The sequence below is a fragment of the Mixophyes fleayi genome, chromosome 2, assembly GCF_038048845.1.
Source record: "Mixophyes fleayi isolate aMixFle1 chromosome 2, aMixFle1.hap1, whole genome shotgun sequence".
Classification (NCBI taxonomy): domain Eukaryota; kingdom Metazoa; phylum Chordata; class Amphibia; order Anura; family Limnodynastidae; genus Mixophyes; species Mixophyes fleayi.
Window position 1 is genome coordinate 90,295,614 of NC_134403.1, and position 19,222 is coordinate 90,314,835.

Here is a 19,222-nt window from a genome sequence, read left to right on the forward strand (position 1 = left end):
CTTGTGGTCAGCTGGCGATCCGGCTCCCTCCCTGGTCTCCTCCTCCGTGCTGCGCTCCGCAATGGATGTCGGGCGGGCGTGATGACGTTACGCCTGACATGCACTGCGAGCGCGACGGAGGAGGAGACCAGGGAGGGAGCCGGATCGCCAGCTGACCGCAAGGTAAGTATTTTCATCTTTTTTTGCAGATTTTTTTTTTTTTTGCTGCCTCCGACGGGCCCCCCTGGGCTGCAGGGCCCCCGGGCACCTGCCCATTGTGCCCAATGGGAAAGACGGCCCTGGCCGTAACTAGGGCTGTGCGACAGGGGCGACCACCCAGGGCAGAACTCTGAAGGGGGGCGCAATTTGGGAATATTTTAGGTTAATTTGGTTAAAATTGAGGGCTAGGGGGGCAGCATTTGTCTTTCTCGCCCCGGGCGCTAGAATTCTAACTTACGGCTCTGTATTCAAGAATAAATACTGCATGTATATGTTGTGTGCAGAGGTGTGCAGAAAATGAACAATTACATACAATTTTGACAAAATCGTATTAAGGTCAGTCCCCTAAAGACCTCACAATACAATTCTGTTAAAAAATATATTTTTGATAACCCATTTTTGAACTAATAATCATTATGTGATGTATAATCAATGTATCTGAATTTTTACCACAAACTTCATTGTTAAATGTAAAACTCTCAAAAGCTTTAGTTACAAATAAAGACAATAATTGCATACCCCTTCTTGGAACACTTGGTAGAAGCTAATTTAGCTATGAATACAGCTGTGAGCTTTTTATATCAGGACACTGACACTGAATAGTATTTGTTTTTTTAATACTATTATTATGGTAAGGATATTTTGGGGTTAATAATGCTTTATGCTACCACATTCCTATCTGAAAGCTAAGTGACAAACCCTTTTGTTTTCCCTCATTGACTGATATCACAGTGATGCTCATGTATCCTTGGCTGGGATCACAGTGTGATAAGCATGGATCTAAGGAATATAATCTGAATATAATGGGTGTGTCATTATTTCTCTGTAATACTCCTACGGTAAGACAACTGTTAGAGGGCCCCATTTCCCGGTAGGGACGACGGATTGCCGGGAGATCTCCCAGCCCCTCTTTGTCCCACTAATGGCTGACATAGCCCTGATGATGGCTCGGGCGGATTACCTCATCCTATGGCCAGGCAGCCAATCACAGCCCGGATCGCCCCGTATCTGGAGGCAGTCGAAAACGCCGGGTCCAATGAGAAAATCCCCTGCCCGGTTTCCATGACAACTTGTTCCTATATAATGGGCAGTGTTGGACCATGCGCTGCAGGTTCTCTTACACCGACCTCCTTAGAGTCGCATTGTAAGAAGGCATCCTTCTCCTTCTCCTTCCTCTCGCCCTCTTCTCTGCAGCCCACAGTCAGCAAACATGGTAAGAAACATGTGTCAAACCTATGGGGGGGTTAGAGAGAGTATTAGCAACAAGGATGTGGCTGGGTGATGGTGCCATATACTCCATTATACTCTGCACGGTGTGCATGACAGCTAGGTGGTAGCTTATGTCTATGCTGTGAGCACAATAGATGGAGAGATGCTGGTCCTTTGTAACTGCAGTGTGGAGGAGCAGAAGGGGTTAAGCATAAAATGAGTGGCAGAAAGAAAGGGCTTTGTGCTACATGGTGAATGTCTGGTCTCATGAGAGCTTCAGTGCTGGGTTTCATGGCAGTTTGTGGTACTAGGGATATTTCCCTTTATTTAAGGAATCTGCTTACTTGTTAGCTAAGGGAAGTAGATGACGCATGATCTCCTTCTTACCCCTAAAAATGTCACATAGGTTCTTCTCAGCACATTCATGTTCTAAGATCGGTACTATACAGTGGTGTTACAGGAGCGGTGAGGTGGTTAATAGTCTGTTTAATGTAATTATGTGTATGTGCATGTCTGTATACCACGCCCTGTCCACGGAGTATAGTCTTCTAGCTTGTTGTCCATTCCAGCATAGCTGAACTCATTATGTCCTGGAAACAAGTCTGTCACTGTGCAAGAGAAACTCTAACCCTGAGGGCATATGATAAATTAAAAAGAATACAAATAAATATAGCTTAAGTGTATATACAATGATAAAGATACCAATATGCTGTTCATATATTTTCTATGTGCATAGTTATAATACACAATTTTAGTTAAATAGTGGACGAATCTTTGGACCTATGCTTGACTACAAATTGCAATATACCAATATCTTGATTTCAATACTACAAAATGGAAATACATAAGTTATTACATATAAAAATTATTCACTATTACACTACTATGACAATGATATATGTAGTGATATAATGACCATTATATAAGCAGGCTAAATAAAATAGCTTGTTATAGTGTCTGTTAGTCTAAGAGATGGGTGTCGAGAAGAGATGGGTGTCTAGAACAGAGCTTGCTTTGTAAAAGGAGATTTTGTCTCCTTTCTTTACCTGCCATCTTATCCAGGGTCTGGGAGTGGGGGCTGACAAAAAGCACATAATGAGATTACTGTTTGGAATGGGTGAAAGAGATGAAAAGAAATTTGAACACTTTATCTGATAAGCTTTGACCAAGACTGTTTCAAGAAATAAAACAAGCGCTTCTTTTTTGGAGCATGTGTCATTTTTTACCAATTTATTAGGCAAGCTTAGGTTATATAATAATGATATAAAGCATTTATTAAGCTGTATTGTTTGAAATTGGTAGCTAGGCGAAGGAGGATGGGCATGCCTGGACCAGCAGATAAACACCCACTTTCTGTCATCCACTAGAGACAAGATGATTTCTGTAATGCTGCAATGGGTGTGGTGTTAGTACCGAGCCAGCTCTCACTGTAGCTCATTGTTTTCTGCTTCATGTAGTAGAAAGACTATATTATAAATATAGATGACATGTGAATAGATAGAATACATATCACACTGTAAATGTATAATATTGCATTTTAAATCAGGCCTCCTTATAAATGTAAAACATGATATTCTAATAAAAAAAATGGTGAAATATATACTGTATTTACTTTTGCAGAATTTTGTTTAGAATTTTACACTATAAAAGTCAAGTGGTCTATACATATTAGATGTATTATTACAGTTTTAGGACCTATTAAACATAAAAACATTCATATGAAACTAAACAGTCACAACCATTTCTTTGTTTCTTGTGCAGCGTGAGTGTATCTCTATCCACGTTGGTCAGGCTGGTGTGCAGATTGGTAATGCCTGCTGGGAGCTGTACTGCCTGGAACATGGCATCCAGCCTGATGGGCAGATGCCCAGTGACAAAACCATTGGAGGAGGGGATGATTCCTTCAACACCTTCTTCAGCGAGACTGGGGCTGGCAAACATGTCCCCAGAGCTGTGTTTGTGGACCTAGAGCCAACGGTCATTGGTGAGTGTCCGTATGCCCATGTTGGAAAAAAAAGAACAATATTCTACTAATTAAGTTACTTACATGTACATTTACTTTCTGCAATTATTAATAAAACCATTATGATAAAATGTTAACCATATGCATATGTAATACGAACATATACACATTGAGATTTAAATGCAGATATTGTATATACAATATAATTTCTGTGTTCTTGATATTTCACAGCAGAGATAAGTATCATCATCAACATATCATCAATATATATATATATATATATATATATATATATATATATATCTCAAGATTTTTGATGATTTTCAGGCTGATGTCACCTTAAACTGGCTGCAGATTCAGCTCTTTGTGCAGAATATGGTTCTCATCATACATTTGTGCCTTGCCAGAGCAGGATTTGTTATTGATGCATCCCTTTAAAAAAACAATGTATTTATTATTTTAGTGGCATAGATATAATCATGGGATTCTCATGATAATGAAGTAAAGCTGTAAAAAATGCTATACTTAGGGTTAGGGTTAAATAAAATAATGCAGTCTCATTACTGGAAATTGCATAATTGATTTATGTACCCAATATGCACTGCATAGTCACTATTACCAATGCTGTCTACAGAGACGTTGTGGTCATAGACTAAACCGGGGGTAATCAAACATGTCTTAGCGGAGACCCCGGCACCAGTGTGCCATTAAACTTGGATAGGTGTCAATGAACCATCATTCTGGAACTGCAGAAGAGGCAATTCCAATATGACCAGTTAAAAGTAATACTACATCATTTAATTTTCAAGTGGTTTGCACATTATCAGTACTGTTCAACCATCATATAAGTAGAATCACTTAATTTTAGCCGTAGACATGTTGTTTATCGATTGCATTTCCCCAGTAGAGCTACAATTGATCTTCCGCACAATGTTGTTAATTATTTGCAGACGAGGTGCGCTCTGGTACATACAGACAACTGTTTCACCCAGAGCAACTGATCACTGGAAAAGAAGATGCTGCCAACAACTACGCCCGTGGTCACTACACAATTGGCAAGGAAATCATTGATCTGGTGCTTGACAGGATTCGGAAACTGGTTAGTATTGTAAACAGAGATGACTTCAAATAGATCAACTTAAAAAATAAATAGTTTTTAGCAACTCATATTTAAAACAAATACATTTTGAAACCCATTGCTTTGATTGCTTTGATTTTTTGAAGCTCTGCTGAGGGTATGGGAACTAATTTGATCTTAACCTGCCTCCTACCTCAGGCAGGGTTGCAGATGGAGACCTATTCCATATGGGAGCCTAGATAGTGGGTACTTAAATATGCTCTCAAATCACTGACTAGCATGCAGACCTCCAGATGGTGTCAATATATATAAACTTGCCCAAATTGAAACTATAGGTGTCTGCCTTGGTGGGTGGGGAAGGGATGTTATTGGTGGAGAGACTACAAATCAAACTTATATTTTTTTAGTAGTCTTCAAATAGGTGTCACACCCAGTTTTCACATTCTGGGATTGGACAAAGTTGCGTTTCTAATGTATTGCAGAGATAATATATGAGGTTGATTTTGAGACACTGAAGATATTAATGCTCATAATCTGGTGAAAACGTTTAATTAGCAAAACCTTTTGTAGGTAGCATATTTTAATTTGTTTAATATCCATTTTTTAATCTTGTGGTATTTCACTCACAGGCTGACCAGTGCACAGGTCTTCAGGGTTTCCTGGTCTTCCACAGCTTTGGCGGCGGTACTGGCTCTGGTTTCACCTCTCTGTTGATGGAACGTCTCTCTGTTGATTATGGAAAGAAGTCAAAGCTGGAGTTCTCCATCTATCCAGCTCCCCAAGTGTCCACTGCTGTTGTTGAGCCCTACAACTCCATTCTGACCACTCACACCACCCTGGAGCACTCAGATTGCGCTTTCATGGTGGACAATGAGGCCATCTATGACATCTGTCGTAGAAATCTAGATATTGAGCGCCCCACTTACACCAATCTTAACAGGTTGATAGGTCAGATAGTGTCCTCTATCACAGCTTCCCTCAGATTTGATGGAGCCTTGAATGTAGATCTGACAGAGTTCCAGACCAATTTGGTGCCCTATCCTCGTATTCACTTCCCTCTTGCCACCTATGCTCCAGTTATCTCAGCAGAGAAAGCCTACCATGAACAGCTTTCTGTGGCAGAGATAACAAATGCTTGCTTTGAGCCAGCTAACCAGATGGTGAAATGTGACCCACGCCATGGTAAATATATGGCTTGCTGCCTGTTGTACCGTGGTGATGTGGTGCCCAAAGATGTTAATGCAGCTATTGCAACCATCAAAACAAAGCGCACCATCCAGTTTGTAGACTGGTGTCCTACTGGTTTCAAGGTTGGCATTAACTATCAGCCACCAACAGTGGTTCCAGGTGGGGATCTGGCCAAGGTACAGCGTGCAGTGTGTATGCTGAGCAACACCACTGCCATTGCAGAAGCCTGGGCTCGACTGGACCATAAGTTTGACCTTATGTATGCCAAGCGTGCCTTTGTGCACTGGTATGTGGGTGAGGGTATGGAGGAGGGAGAGTTCTCCGAGGCCCGTGAGGACATGGCTGCCCTGGAGAAGGATTATGAGGAGGTCGGTGTAGATTCTGTGGAAGGAGAGGGTGAAGAGGAAGGAGAAGAATATTAAATGTCAAAACGGTGCTGCTTTTAACAGGGAACAACATCACATTTAAGAAACATGCAAATCTTTCTGCTCATCCAGTTAACTTGTGTGTAGCAATTTTATCTTCTAATGTATTTTTGCTGCATTTAACTGTTCTGGTCCAAAACACTTGAAACTTTTTGTAACAGATCCAATCAGTTCATTTCTGTGGTGGGTTTGTCAATAAAACATTCCCTGTCTTAAATATATCTATTGTTCTGGTGTATTTCCTACTCTACTGTTATCAATAAACAAAAATCACGTACACCACAAAAGTGAAGTAATGAAAATAGTACACAAAATGGAGTTCATAGTATGGTACAAAGAGATGCTCCCAGAAAAAAAAATGTAATTATATTTCTTATTTTAGTTGCATCTAGTTTTTTATAGAACACATGTTCTAGAAATTGAATTGACTTAGACAATAGACAAATCACTCCATAGAGCAGGTGGAATTAGGAAAGCAATATACATAACTTAATGGTCCTATAATATTATAGCTATAGTTATTAATAAAGAAATAGGCATAATAGTTAATAGTTACACCATTAACTCAATATTATACCATCATATAATACCACTGTGAAAATGAATTGTTTACTTGGTACGTCCACCAAAATCAAATAGAGGACATAAAAGTAATGAAAAACTGTGTCATGTATGCTTCCTTCAAGACAGCTGGCCCTGCCCTTTTCTATGAATCCACCAATCTGCGTTCTGTGCAGAGCGTCTGTTACCTTGGACACTAGCCGGTCATTTGCATAAGCTGTAGCTTTCCTGTGTTACAGAAGCACCATCCCTCCTGGGCAATAGCTGCCTTTGCTGAAGGATAAGAAAGACAGCAGGTTGAACTGATTTAGTTCAGCATAAATACATCTTTTATGTTAAGTATATTATTTAGCTCACTAATACTCAAAGTTTCAAACTTGTTCATTCATTCACTGGCTTCACTTGCTATTTAATACACTTCTGAAGTATCACAGTTACATGCACACAAAATAGCAAATCAAAAACATTATTTTAGAGATCAGTACTCCTTATGGGGTATATTTAACAAACTGTGATGGTGCACTGAAGCTGGCGTACATTATCATTAATGAAAAGTTTCAGTGCTGTCAGCTCTGCTCCGACGAGCAGAGCTGGACAGCGCATGTGTGGAGGGATCACATGATCCCTCCCTGTCATTCACACTCTCTCTCTCTGCAAACTATAATTGCCGATAGAGAAAAGAGATGTTTGTGCGCATGCCCGAGGGTTTCACTCGGCGCATGCGCACTGGAGTAAGAACAGGACCCCCGTTAACCACATACTGCTTCGGGAACGATGCAGCTGTGGTAAGTATGATTTCTACTTCACAGGAACAGTAGTTTTTCGGAACTGCTGTTCCTGTGTTGCTTTTTTAATAAATATGAGAAATAGTTCAATCCTTATCAATGCGATAAGGATTGAAAACTATTTTTCATATTTTGCGAGTGATGATAAATGTGCCCCTTAATCTTTCTACAGTTGAATTTTGTTAAATTAGTTAAAGTTTTAGCTCCAACAAAGCAATACATGATGAAAGCAAACATTTCTATTTCTTCAAAAACACTAGACTCTCCCTGAATGTCAGGGAGACTCCCTGAAATAGGGGTGATCTCCCTCACTCCCTGAAGAGTCTGGCATTCTCCCTGATGCTGAGCCAGTACAAGACGTGGTTGGCTTCGCCATCTGTGTCATGATGACACAGTTCAGAAATTGTGTCCATGTCCAATTATGTCCATATATTAATGCCTATGGAGGTGGCTATTATCACAGAGACCAAGATTTAATCAAAGACTAACAGGTAAGACAACATGACTTCAGTAATGGAGACAGAAATGTAAAAGACACTTCAGTCTCTAGAGATTCATTAGCTGCTTTTCTTTAACGCATAGTTGCCTACACTCCCGGAATGTCCAGGAAACTCTTGCATTTCTGGGAGACCTCCCGAGAGAGCAGGGCAACCTCCCGGTTCTCACTCCCACAATAGACAAGTGGTAGGGACGGGGTTTAATGACGCAAATATCACGTCATATTAGCCTCGCCCCCTGGTGTAATTGGCCAGAATGGTGGCAATCGTTTAGGGGCGGGGCCTAAATTATGCAATTCGTCAAGCCACACACCCACCTTCCCCGGGATCTCCCTGAAGCCAACGAGGAAAAGTTGGCAAGTATGAATAATGTATAGTTTTACATTGTAGTATTTATGGACAGGAGATATTTAATATAGATGAAATGTTTACAGAGTTCTACTTAAAGGAGCAGAGTCAATTCTGAAAATATCTGCGCGAGGAGCCAGACAGAAGTAACACTGGTTTCTGCTCGCGCCCCTTAGAGGTATGAACAAAAATCTGCGTTACCTTTTGTGGTAGTAACGGTAAGAACATCGCGGCCAATTGAATCTGCCCCAAAATGTTTTATTATTATCAAAGGTATGCTGAAAACATGCCATCACGTCACAGGAGTGGGAGGGCACATTCTGACTTACCCTGTCTACTTATGTACATATTATTACAGAACAAATTGTTGAATGAAAAGGGCATAGTCACATTTTCACACCTAAAAATCCCAGTATGAGAAAAGGTATTAGTTATATCACTGTCCTCTGCAGCTCTCCCCGAAGCTCTGTGTCTCCCACAGGCCTGTCATCTCCCATCCTGCTTCAGGGTGTCAGTAACAAGGACACATCTACTGCCTTTATAACTGTAGCCCCAACATGGTTTACACCTGCGGACATCAGCAAGTACCAAGTCCAAAACTGTTTTCACTACAGAACACCCGCAGTCTGTCATGTGTATACTGAAAACAGCTAAAACTGGAACAGGATGTGAAATAGTGATAGGTTTGTATGGGAAGAGGAAAACTGCATATATTGCTATGCTAAAACATAAAAAATATTTTCTTATGCGTCCTTCAAATGTAAAATCTCCAAACATTATATAAGAATATGTTCATGTTACCTTAAACAAACTGATGTAGCTGTAATGAGGATAGTAGTGAGCAGGAAATGCTTTATGGCAGATGTACAGCTGGTGAAATAAGTATTGAACACATCAACATTTTTCTCAGTAAATATATATTTAATGTGGCTATTGTAATGAAATGTACACCAAATGTCAGCAACAACCCTTGCAATGCACACATGCAAAGAAATCAAACCATAGATGTCCATAAATTAAGTTTTGTGTAATAATGTGAAATGACACAGGGAAAAAGTATTGAACACATGAAGAATGGAAGGTGCAAAAAGGCACAGAAAGCCAAGACACCAGCTGAAATCTAACGGTAATTAGAACGCAATCCTGCCAGCTGGTTCAGCCACAATTGAAGGCGTATAAAAAGGTGTCTCATTACGAAGGTGTCACACAAGACACATCTAATGATGGTTAAAAGCAAAGAGCTCTCTCAAGACCTTCGCTACCTTATTGTTGCATAAAATACTGATGGTACCTCCTGTCCTCGTCTCCTACACTGTACGGCAGAGTTACTCATAAACTTGCACTACTTTTAGTTTAAGACCTGGGGGCATCTGAGTACCTGTGAGCAAAACTAGTCTCTACGGAAAAGGCTGCTGCTAAAGGTGAAGACCTCTGCTCCTACAGTTCTGTTAAGTTTATGATAACAACCACTAGCCTAACAGAGGGCATTGGTTACATTACAATAGCCACATTAAATATATATTTACTGGAAAAAATGTTGATGTGTTCAATGCTTATTTCACCCGCTGTATATGCCATTAAGATAAATAAGGAGGTAATGTCAAAGCAGAAGCTTCACACTAAACTGAATCAGGAATGATTGAGCAAGGGGAAATGGCATGTGTGAGAAATCACTGTCACAGTCCATAGACTGTAAGAACTTCCTCCGATTCCTCTGCATATCTCAAAAGGTTGTCATCAGGGGCTGGCTGGCAAATTTTAGTCTGCATGGTAAAAATTGTCTCTGCGGCCTATTAGGAACATTTTAAAGGAAAAAAATATGCAGGTGGCCCAGTGACTCCCCCAGTCAAAGGTAGCCCTTCGGCTCAGGGGGATAATAGATGTCACCCTGCCCCCCAGCCCAGCCAGCCCCTTTGTGTCATGATGATTGTTAATACTATATTATATTATATTATATTCATGTGTGCATTGATTTATGAACATTAGTCATGTTGGAATATAAAATGACCTTCCCCAAACTGTTGTCACAAAGTTGGAAGCATAGCATTGTCCAAAATGACTTGGTATGCTGAAGCATTAAGATTGCCCTTCACTGGAGATAAGGGGCCTAGCGCAAACCCTGAAAAACAGCCCCATACCAGTATCCCTCCTCCATCAAACTTCCCAGTTGGCATAATGCAGTCAGGCAGGTAACGTTTTCCCGGCATCCGCCAAACCCAGACTCACCCATCTGACTCCTAAATAGAGAAGCGGGATTTGTCACTCTACTCTCATGTAATATATTGCTGAATGTGCAGAGACTATTAGGAGGCTACCAACCATTGTGGTCTCATCCTGTATGTACATAGTAACAAAGCTCTGAAATTGTCTCTTCTCTCCTCTAAGCTGTACATGTGCAGCTCTTCAAGTCTTTCCTAATAATTTTCGTTATGCAGTCCATACTGGTTATTCTCACAGATTGGCTGTACTGCTTTCTTACCTTAATATCATGTGAAGCTATAGCTTCAAGGTCCCTTTCCTCTGTGTTGACATTACATCATCATAATGTAAGACACTTATTAATGAACCCCACTGATGCAATGAAGTTCATTGAGTCTCTACTTGGGGTATAATCAATGAGCCTCCATTCTAGTTTGGCTCTGGCTTTGGTTTTTGCAGGAGGACCCCATGCTGTTTGTCCCCCACATAAGTGCCATCCACGCCAGGCTTTGAGCGATGGTGCGTGGGGCCTTTTTTGGGAGGGAGGAGATGACACACTCATTTTTTAAATGTATTTATTTTATTTTTTTACACATGGATTGGAATGTTTGCTCCTGGGGTAAAGCACCTGCAACATATATGCATAGTATATGCAAAAAAAAAAGACTTGTGTCCAACTAAGGCCAATAGCATTTACAACAGTACCCCCCTTAACCTGCCACTATCAGCAATACACTTTTAATCATTTTTAGAGGGGCACAATGATCTAGAAACTTCGGCCACCTCCCTTAACTAATTTAAGTAACCGCTAATGAAATGTCTGAATTCCTCACAGGTATGATGTCAGCAGTCTCTTTTGAAGAATATCTTATCCTTCCAAACTCTGCTGTTATGACTAACAAGTCCAAACCCTTCCTCCTTGCACCATTACACCAGGCATTAAAGTGTCTGGGGCAAAGCTTTATATGAAAGGACAAAGCATCCGAGAAAGATACTGAGGACATTATCTCATAACTTCCAACACTGGAGGACTTCAAAGAGGGACTGTCAACAAAAGGGGACATGTCTGCCTCATCATCGAGGTATGTCTGCCTCACAATGGGGCATAACTACACTCCGGGGGATTGCCTTCCACTCTGATAGTGCTAGGCCATTCCTTAAACCCTCCTCTATCCACAAAACATCCTTTAATTGCCATGGGCACCAGTGACCGATAAGTGCAATAAGCTTTCACCGCTGCTCTGCTTTGCAGTGAATGGAGTTATCAAACAACATGCTGGCCCAAGCAGGACAAAGCTCTTATTCGGGACAGAGCCCATAATTTGGGACTTTCCCGCCTAAACTGGACAGTTGGGAGACATGTTATCTGCCAACCTGACAAACAGTGCAGTGTTCTAACATAGTTGATTAACCATTAGTTATTACAAACATGTACAACAACATCTACATCTTCATCTTGACTCACCAATTCAACTATATTTACCATGCGCCTCCTATTTCCCTGAGCAGCAGGGCTGCCAAGAGGAATTTGGGGCCCCGGTACAGCCACATTTACGGTACACCACCTCTATAGATGAGAAGGGAAAGGGCCAAAGGGAGCAATGCCACAGTTTTGGGGGCGTGGTCAACATGGGGCTTGGCTGCATCACTTTAAACATGACTTATTGGAGGAGATTCACTTAGAAAAACATACACGCGATGGGTCTCCGGAACAGTCACAGAGACACCTCGCACGTATATTTTTAGTGAAATAACCACTGATTTTTGCTTGCGCACCATAGAGGTGTGAGCAAAAATGAGCGGATATGTTTACTGTACTACCAGTAAAAATACGCAGCCGGATATTCTTGAATCTTCCCCATTATGCATTAAAAATGCGTTGCTCTCACCTACCTGTTATTGCAGCTTTCACAACCTGGTACTGGATTCTTCCATGTATCCTGGAATGTTGGGACCTGTCTGGAAAATGTATATGTACATGAAATAATGAAAACTGGGCAATAAGTGAACACAGTACATAACACAGATCATGCAGTATATATAATACATATATTATAATAAAACATTACATTTATCACGCCACCCCCCAGCCACAACACACCAAACACCAGCAACATCACGCCACTCCCCCAAATACATCATTAACCCCCCCCCCCCCGACACATGATTAACCCCCTCCCAAACACATAATTAATCCAGCAGGCACATCATTACCACCCCCCCCCCCCCTCCCCGAAATACATCATTAACCCCCCCCAGGAACATCATTACCCCACCCAAATACATCATTAACACTACCAGACACATCATTAACCCCCCAAAATGCACCATCATCATTACCCGCCCCAGCATACTTACTAAGCTGTGCTGGTCCAGTAAAGTGAGTTGTGCAGCTGAAATCTCGTTAGATTAACAAATCTCACGATATTTAGATCTCCACGGACAGTGTGTGACATGACACTGTCCAGGGACAGGGGACTGCTGCCAGCTCCCTCCCTCTCCATAAACCCAGAACCCCCCCACCCCACCCCCACGAGTGTGCACACGCTCTCACGCGACACATACGGATAGAAAAAAAGGAATTTTTTTTAAAAATGTGATTTTAGGAAAAGAATACCTTACTTATCAGTGGACCGTGGCCCCCCCGGCAGGCCTGGACTTAGTGGTAATCTGTACCCACTCCCCCTCTCAGCGCCCCTGCTGAGCAGTAGCTCTTGGCATGCACCTAACCTCTTTATTTCTTTTATAAAGAAAAACTCCCAGATCAATACTTTATAATAAAATCCACTATGAGAAGCTTCCTACATTCCGAGGAGACATCACTGTTTCTAGATCAAGATCCTGGCGGTTAATACAACCTTCCTCATTCACTGCAGCCAAAACTTGTGTTTTGTTTGCTCAGTGAAAATGAATTACATAAATACACTATCTCCAACTCTTTATGGTAGATTGTAAGCTTGCGAGCAGGGTTCTCTTACCTCTCTGTCTGTATGTATTACCCGCTATTGTTTTATTAATGTTTGTTCCCAATTGTAAAGCGCTACGGAATTTGCTGGCGCTATATAAATAAATGTTGATGACGATGATGATGATTTACTATAACTTCTAAAAAAGAAATGTCAAGGTGTTGCCCAGAGCAACCAATCGGATTCTAGCTATTATTTCTCTAGTATATTCTAGTCAATGGAAACTAGGATCTGATTGGTTGCTATGGGCAACACCTCCACTTTTCCTTTTCTACCCCTTTATCTTGTTGCACTGTTCCACAAAATTTGGTGCACAGGTGCACATACTTTGTATTTTGCAAGGAACACCCTCACTCCGCCCATCTCCTCTCTTTGGCATATGTAAACTTCTGCTCCTCCACAAATCTCTGTGCAAATCAATCAAGGTGAACGTCAGGATCAAATCTGCATTGTGCCTCTTAAATGACCTCATCTCTGTGTCAAAGGTACCCAGTCATACAGTACTACAATCCAGTCTGCCATCATGATGTACTTTGTTGGTACCTTATTCTAAGATAAGTAATTTTGTCAATCACAAATCTACTGTACAGTAATCCAATATCCCTTTCAGTTTTTCTCTCTAAAGTTAATCCATACTACATAGGTAAAAGCTGACCTCCTGCCCCCCTGAGTACTTTAATACAGCTAAACATTAAAGCTGCAAAAATTAATCTGTATGGTGCAAATGTCATGTTGTTATCCCATGCGCCTATTTGAAATACAGGTGAAACCCCAAAATATACAAAGAAGTATATTCCAACCTTTTCCACATTTGTACATGAAGGTAACAACGATTTAGGATCAGAGTATTTTCAGAGCTTACAACAGATTTCATTAACTTACAGCTTTCCCCTTCAGCTGCAGACTAGAACAACTGGACAGTCTGAACAGTAATATACTCCTTTCTTAAATCTAAATTAGGCCAGTCCTGTTACACAAAGTTTTCATGATATGCAAGACAGTGCAGACAAAGGAATATATGGAGAAGTCTTTCTTTCTACTGTACATAGGAGGGTAATGCGGACACATACAATGAAGTAGGCCGATCCAATATAAGGCCAAAAACTGCACTACAATCGAATAAAAGATATATAAATATATATATATTATACACTTTGTCCTACAAGCAAGCAAACTATTTTAAGTTAAAAAAATATATATTTTTTTCTCTTTCTGATTTAGGTTAAGGGTTTACACCTGCTATGAACTGAGCTGCAGCACTAGATCCAACATAAGAAACTGCTCCTCCCTCCCCTGTGTTTGGGTGAAGTGCTGAGGTTCAAATCCACCCAATTTTATATCTTTCCTGTTAGTAGTAATTGTGGTTTGCTGAGCTAAATGGAATTAATCCAACTGGATTTAAAGTGGAGTTTTACAGCTTCTACTTACTGTAAGTAACTTTACCTTTTAAGTTATTTTACTTATTGGTCTAAGTGTGTTTCAGTAAATTAGATTTTTACCAGTATAATAATGTGGCTGCAGAGTTGAAGAGCCTAATTTGTGCACAATGTGTCATATGTATACACACTTGGAGCAGGCAGGTGTGAGTGCCACACGTTACCATTCTAGAAGCTCACATTGGGGGATTTGGAGGAACAAATTACAACATTAAAGGGATATTGACAACTTTAGGCAGTTAGTGGGATAGACACACTGGGTGGAGGAAAGTCACAAGATTAAAAGGGATTGTGACCAAAAAAGTATGTAGAAGTACAATCAGTCCTGGCGCTAGTTCTGGGGGAGCTCTAGACAGTGCCCCTAAGCTTCATCCTGCCTTAGCAGGTGGGTGATGGGAGTGGAATACTCTGCTCTGTGACATCATAGCCAAGCCTCAAACTCCCAGTCCATCACAGACATGGACAAAGAGCTGGCAGCCTTGAGCTCTGTGGGGGGAGGGAGCATTAAAGACACTGGATGAGTGATGTGTCATTTATTCATTCAGTGTTTTAGAGGTCCCCTAACCATCTGTGCACTAAGCAAACACTTAGATTTAACTAATGACAGTGCTGGCCCTGAGCAGTGGCGCTCACAGGGGGGGTTTCTGGTTCTCCAGAAACCCCTCCCCTCCGCTAAAAAAGTGCCCTATATAGCGGCACTGTACTATACAGCAGCCGCAGCCCTGTCAAAGAAGCGTCCGCGGCGGTGCTGTATTGTATACAACACCGCCGTGGACACTTCTTTGACAGCGTCGCAGCTGCTGTATAGTACAGTGCTGCCGTGCGAACCCCCCCGCCCCTTAAAAATGCTCTATGCGCCCCTGCTGAGTATTGTAATATGACACTAAAAATGTCAACTATCGAGGAGGAAAGGGATCTAGTAGAGGGGGTATTCAATTAAGATGGCAGATTAGGCGCGGCTGCACACTTCCCATTCCCACAACATTGTGGATTTCCCTTCACACCACATAGGGCTGTGAAGGGAAATTCACAATGTTGCTGTACCGTACTGCTGTCTTAATTGAATACCCCCTCCTAGGAGTCCCTTTGCAGGTGAAAATGTAGCAAAGCATGGGGGAAGGCCAGTTGGATGCTAGGTTGTATAGAAAGAGTGATTATAGTTCAAGAAACTACTGGCAGGTTTACTGGTTTCTGCCAAAAATGCATCGTAGTTTGAGAGGTAGGTGAATTTAGACTCTAATGGGAGAGGAACTGATGTGAATGATTATAAATTTTATGGAAATCACCATGTAGGTGCCGCTATAGAAATAAATGATGATAAATAATTAGCTTGGAGAAGAGAGAGTTGTATATGATAGAAGCTTTCAAATATATATATATATAAAAGGTTTTAGAAAGGCAGATGAAAAAATTCTACTGCAGAAGAGAAGTATTAGCACAAGAAGGCACTAAAACTGAAGAGTAGGCATAATCTCAGGTACAATTACTTTATCAAGAGTAGTAGATAGATGGAATAGCCTTCCAACAAGGGTGAATAAAGCTGGGTACACACTACACTGTTTTCGCCCAATAATCGGCTCAAACAGCCGACATACGACCACTTGTTCAAAAGTCGGGTCAGTGTGTGCAGTGACACGATGGTCGGAAGTCTGCCCAAATGGACGATTGTCGCCTCATTTGGTTGGTCGTACCGTTTAATATTTTCGTTCCAATCTCGTTTCCGCTCTGTAGTGTGTATAAACTTCCGACTGATCCATGACAATCCTCCGATACTTCCTCGACCTGGGGGGTGTGTGTATGTAAATTTTTTGAGGTCTGTCCCAGTTCCACATGGTGCAGACCATTACACTTGTGTAAAGCACATGTGTTATTACCCTTTGCGTCTATGTCGGCAATTTATTCATATTTACTCTTTACACACTTATACCTTTATAACCTATTAAAGTTATATTAACCTTTATTAACTTATAATTGTGAAGTACCCAGAAACAACCACACAGTGTTCAAGCAACATTTTTATTGCATGAAAAAGGTACAAAAATTTTAACACACGCAGCTGTCAGAAAGATCCGCATGAGAAATGAGCGCGCCCATACCAAGCAGAGAGCTGAATACTGCAGAGTATTATTTTTAGTATTTAGTATTTTTAAAAGTGCTACTGGTTCATGGCAGAACAGGTGTTGATGTTGCTTGGGTTTCTGTTCCCTTTGATTTCTTTATCTACGAAACAAGGAAATAAAAAGTGTTTACCATTTAACTTCTATATCTGTAATTTATATTCTACAACATAAATACTCTCATTTTCTCACCTTGCACACTGCTCGAGATCAGTTTATGTTTTGGTCCCTGTGGCGAAATCGCAACAATAGCGGGCTTAACCTCTGAGCATTCTGGAAAACAGGCGCCATTTTGGTTATTATAACGGTTTTTCCTTTTCAATTAGAATGAAATAAAGTCCTTCTAACAGGTACACTACACGTGCTACTGACCTTTTTTAATGTCGTCGTCTTGGTCCAGTACTTTGACCATCATCTCCACCTCTCTTGGGCTCATTGAATTTGCTCTTTGCTCTTCTTGAGTATCTCCATCCCGCACCTTAACTTTTCCAACATTTTTTGGCCCTTCCAGCACCATCTCTGACTCTATCTCCGTCTCCATAGCTGCAACCCCCACTGACATCTTCTCCTCACCCGCAACCCCCACTGACATCTTCTCCTCACCCGCAACCCCCACTGACATCTTCTCCTCACCCGCAACCCCCACTGACATCTTCTCCTCACCCGAAACCCCCACTGACATCTTCTCACACGCCATCTTCTGACGCTCCTCGGCGCCAAACAGGTTCCGCTGTCATTTTATACACTCAGACATGGGCGTTTGTTTCTGCTGTGAACCAATCAGCGATGATGCACGCCGAGAATGGAGCATTCCATTACATACGATGGGATTTTATTATTAGGGAATATTCATTGCATTCCACTTTAGCAGTTAAATGTTTTTCTAAATTTAATGTACATTACTAAACTTCTATTCTATAGAAATGAATGAAGAGACAGTGTTGCCTTCTCTTTTTAGGCAGCTTTGGGAGTTAACTATAGCGAAAGCTCTGCCCCTTTATGCTAATGTCTTTGGTATCTCGTACATTTCCCGCAAATGTCGCTGCAGTGTGTACAAAATTTAAATCATTGCTCACGACAACATGGCTGTAAAAAGTTGCTAAAGGGACCTCCGCTCTTCCCTTTATCGTCCTAAACAAGTCTAGTGTGTATGCAGTCCATGGACCGAGCGATCGGACCATCGATCGCATGTAAAATCGTTTGGCATAAAAAGTTGGTCGAAATTTCTGTAGTGTGTACCCAGCTTAAGGTATAGAAATTTAAATATGGTTGAGATAGAAATAAGGATATCCTAAACCAGAGAAAACGAAGGATTGGGCAGATTAGATGAGATGTGTTCTTATCTGTCATTAAATTATATTTTCCTGTTACAGTAGTTAGTGAGAAAGGGTCTAAGAAAAGGAAGGTCAGTCCTAGGTTTTTTTATCCTAGCAAATTTTGCTTTTGAGCAGAGAGGTTGGCGAGGCAGGAATCACCCCCTAACAGCTGGGAAAGCAGCCCTCCCAGAAGCAGTGGGGAATATGTAGAGTGAGTTAAATAGGTCAGGAAACATATTAGTGGAGGGAGGGGGAGTGTTATGGTAGACAGGGGGATTCCTATTACAGTTAAACACAGAGGGGCATATTCAAATGTTGAATATCCCCGCGGCGTTAAATTTATTACCGTTATTACAGTAATAGTAAGCTGGATTTCAGCTCACGGCTCAGGGAGCTGCGAGCTGAAATCCAGTGAGAAAACTGTGTTGGGGAAGGTGTTGGGGGAAGGGACTGTTCTGTATGGCTTGGTCTCCCATGTTTTACAGGCATTGGTCGTCAGACAAGGTCTTCGGAAGACCCCCTGTGAGTGAGAACCCCTGAAGCCGCAGGGATAGAGGGAGTCACCGTCATAGACCCGGTACCGTGAGTATAGCCCGGCGAGGGCTGTTCCTGTGGTGCACTCACCTTGTGGAGCTCCCCCCACCCCCCCCCCCTCTTATTGTAAAATGAGTGCCCGGTACACAAGAACAGGGGCCCTTTTTCCTCTGCTGCGTTTTGGGTGCATGAACTGCTCTATCCTATTGGAGCAATGTAACTGCAGAATGTATTCCCACAGGAAGTGGCATTGGCAAATATTATGGAAAAATGTAACAAAGGAATGGACATTTCCTAAAAAAGCATAATATACAGAGTTACCAGCATCAATAACATAATATAACATGATGCTCCAGGGCATTGTCCAATTGTCAGTATGGGCTCAGGAAATAGTTTTTCTCT

The 19,222-nt window shown here is 41.4% G+C and overlaps 1 protein-coding gene across 1 annotated transcript; it reads left to right on the forward strand.

Annotated features, from left to right (window-relative positions):
• Nucleotides 1-1,258: 1,258 nt before the first annotated feature.
• Nucleotides 1,259-6,282, forward strand: LOC142141292 (tubulin alpha-1A chain). The gene is made up of 4 exons (XM_075199628.1): nucleotides 1,259-1,411; nucleotides 3,169-3,391; nucleotides 4,321-4,469; nucleotides 5,078-6,282. Exons 1-4 carry the CDS (start codon nucleotides 1,409-1,411, stop codon nucleotides 6,056-6,058), a joined length of 1,356 nt encoding a protein of 451 aa, XP_075055729.1. The 5' UTR covers nucleotides 1,259-1,408; the 3' UTR covers nucleotides 6,059-6,282.
• The last annotated feature ends 12,940 nt before the right edge of the window (nucleotides 6,283-19,222 follow it).

Excerpts from the sequence above, each read along its gene's own strand:
- LOC142141292 (XM_075199628.1), top strand. Across the intron at positions 3,392-4,320 it reads CCTAGAGCCAACGGTCATTG|ACGAGGTGCGCTCTGGTACA; the intron begins GTGAGTGTCCGT and ends AATTATTTGCAG. Across the intron at positions 4,470-5,077 it reads TTGACAGGATTCGGAAACTG|GCTGACCAGTGCACAGGTCT; the intron begins GTTAGTATTGTA and ends TTTCACTCACAG.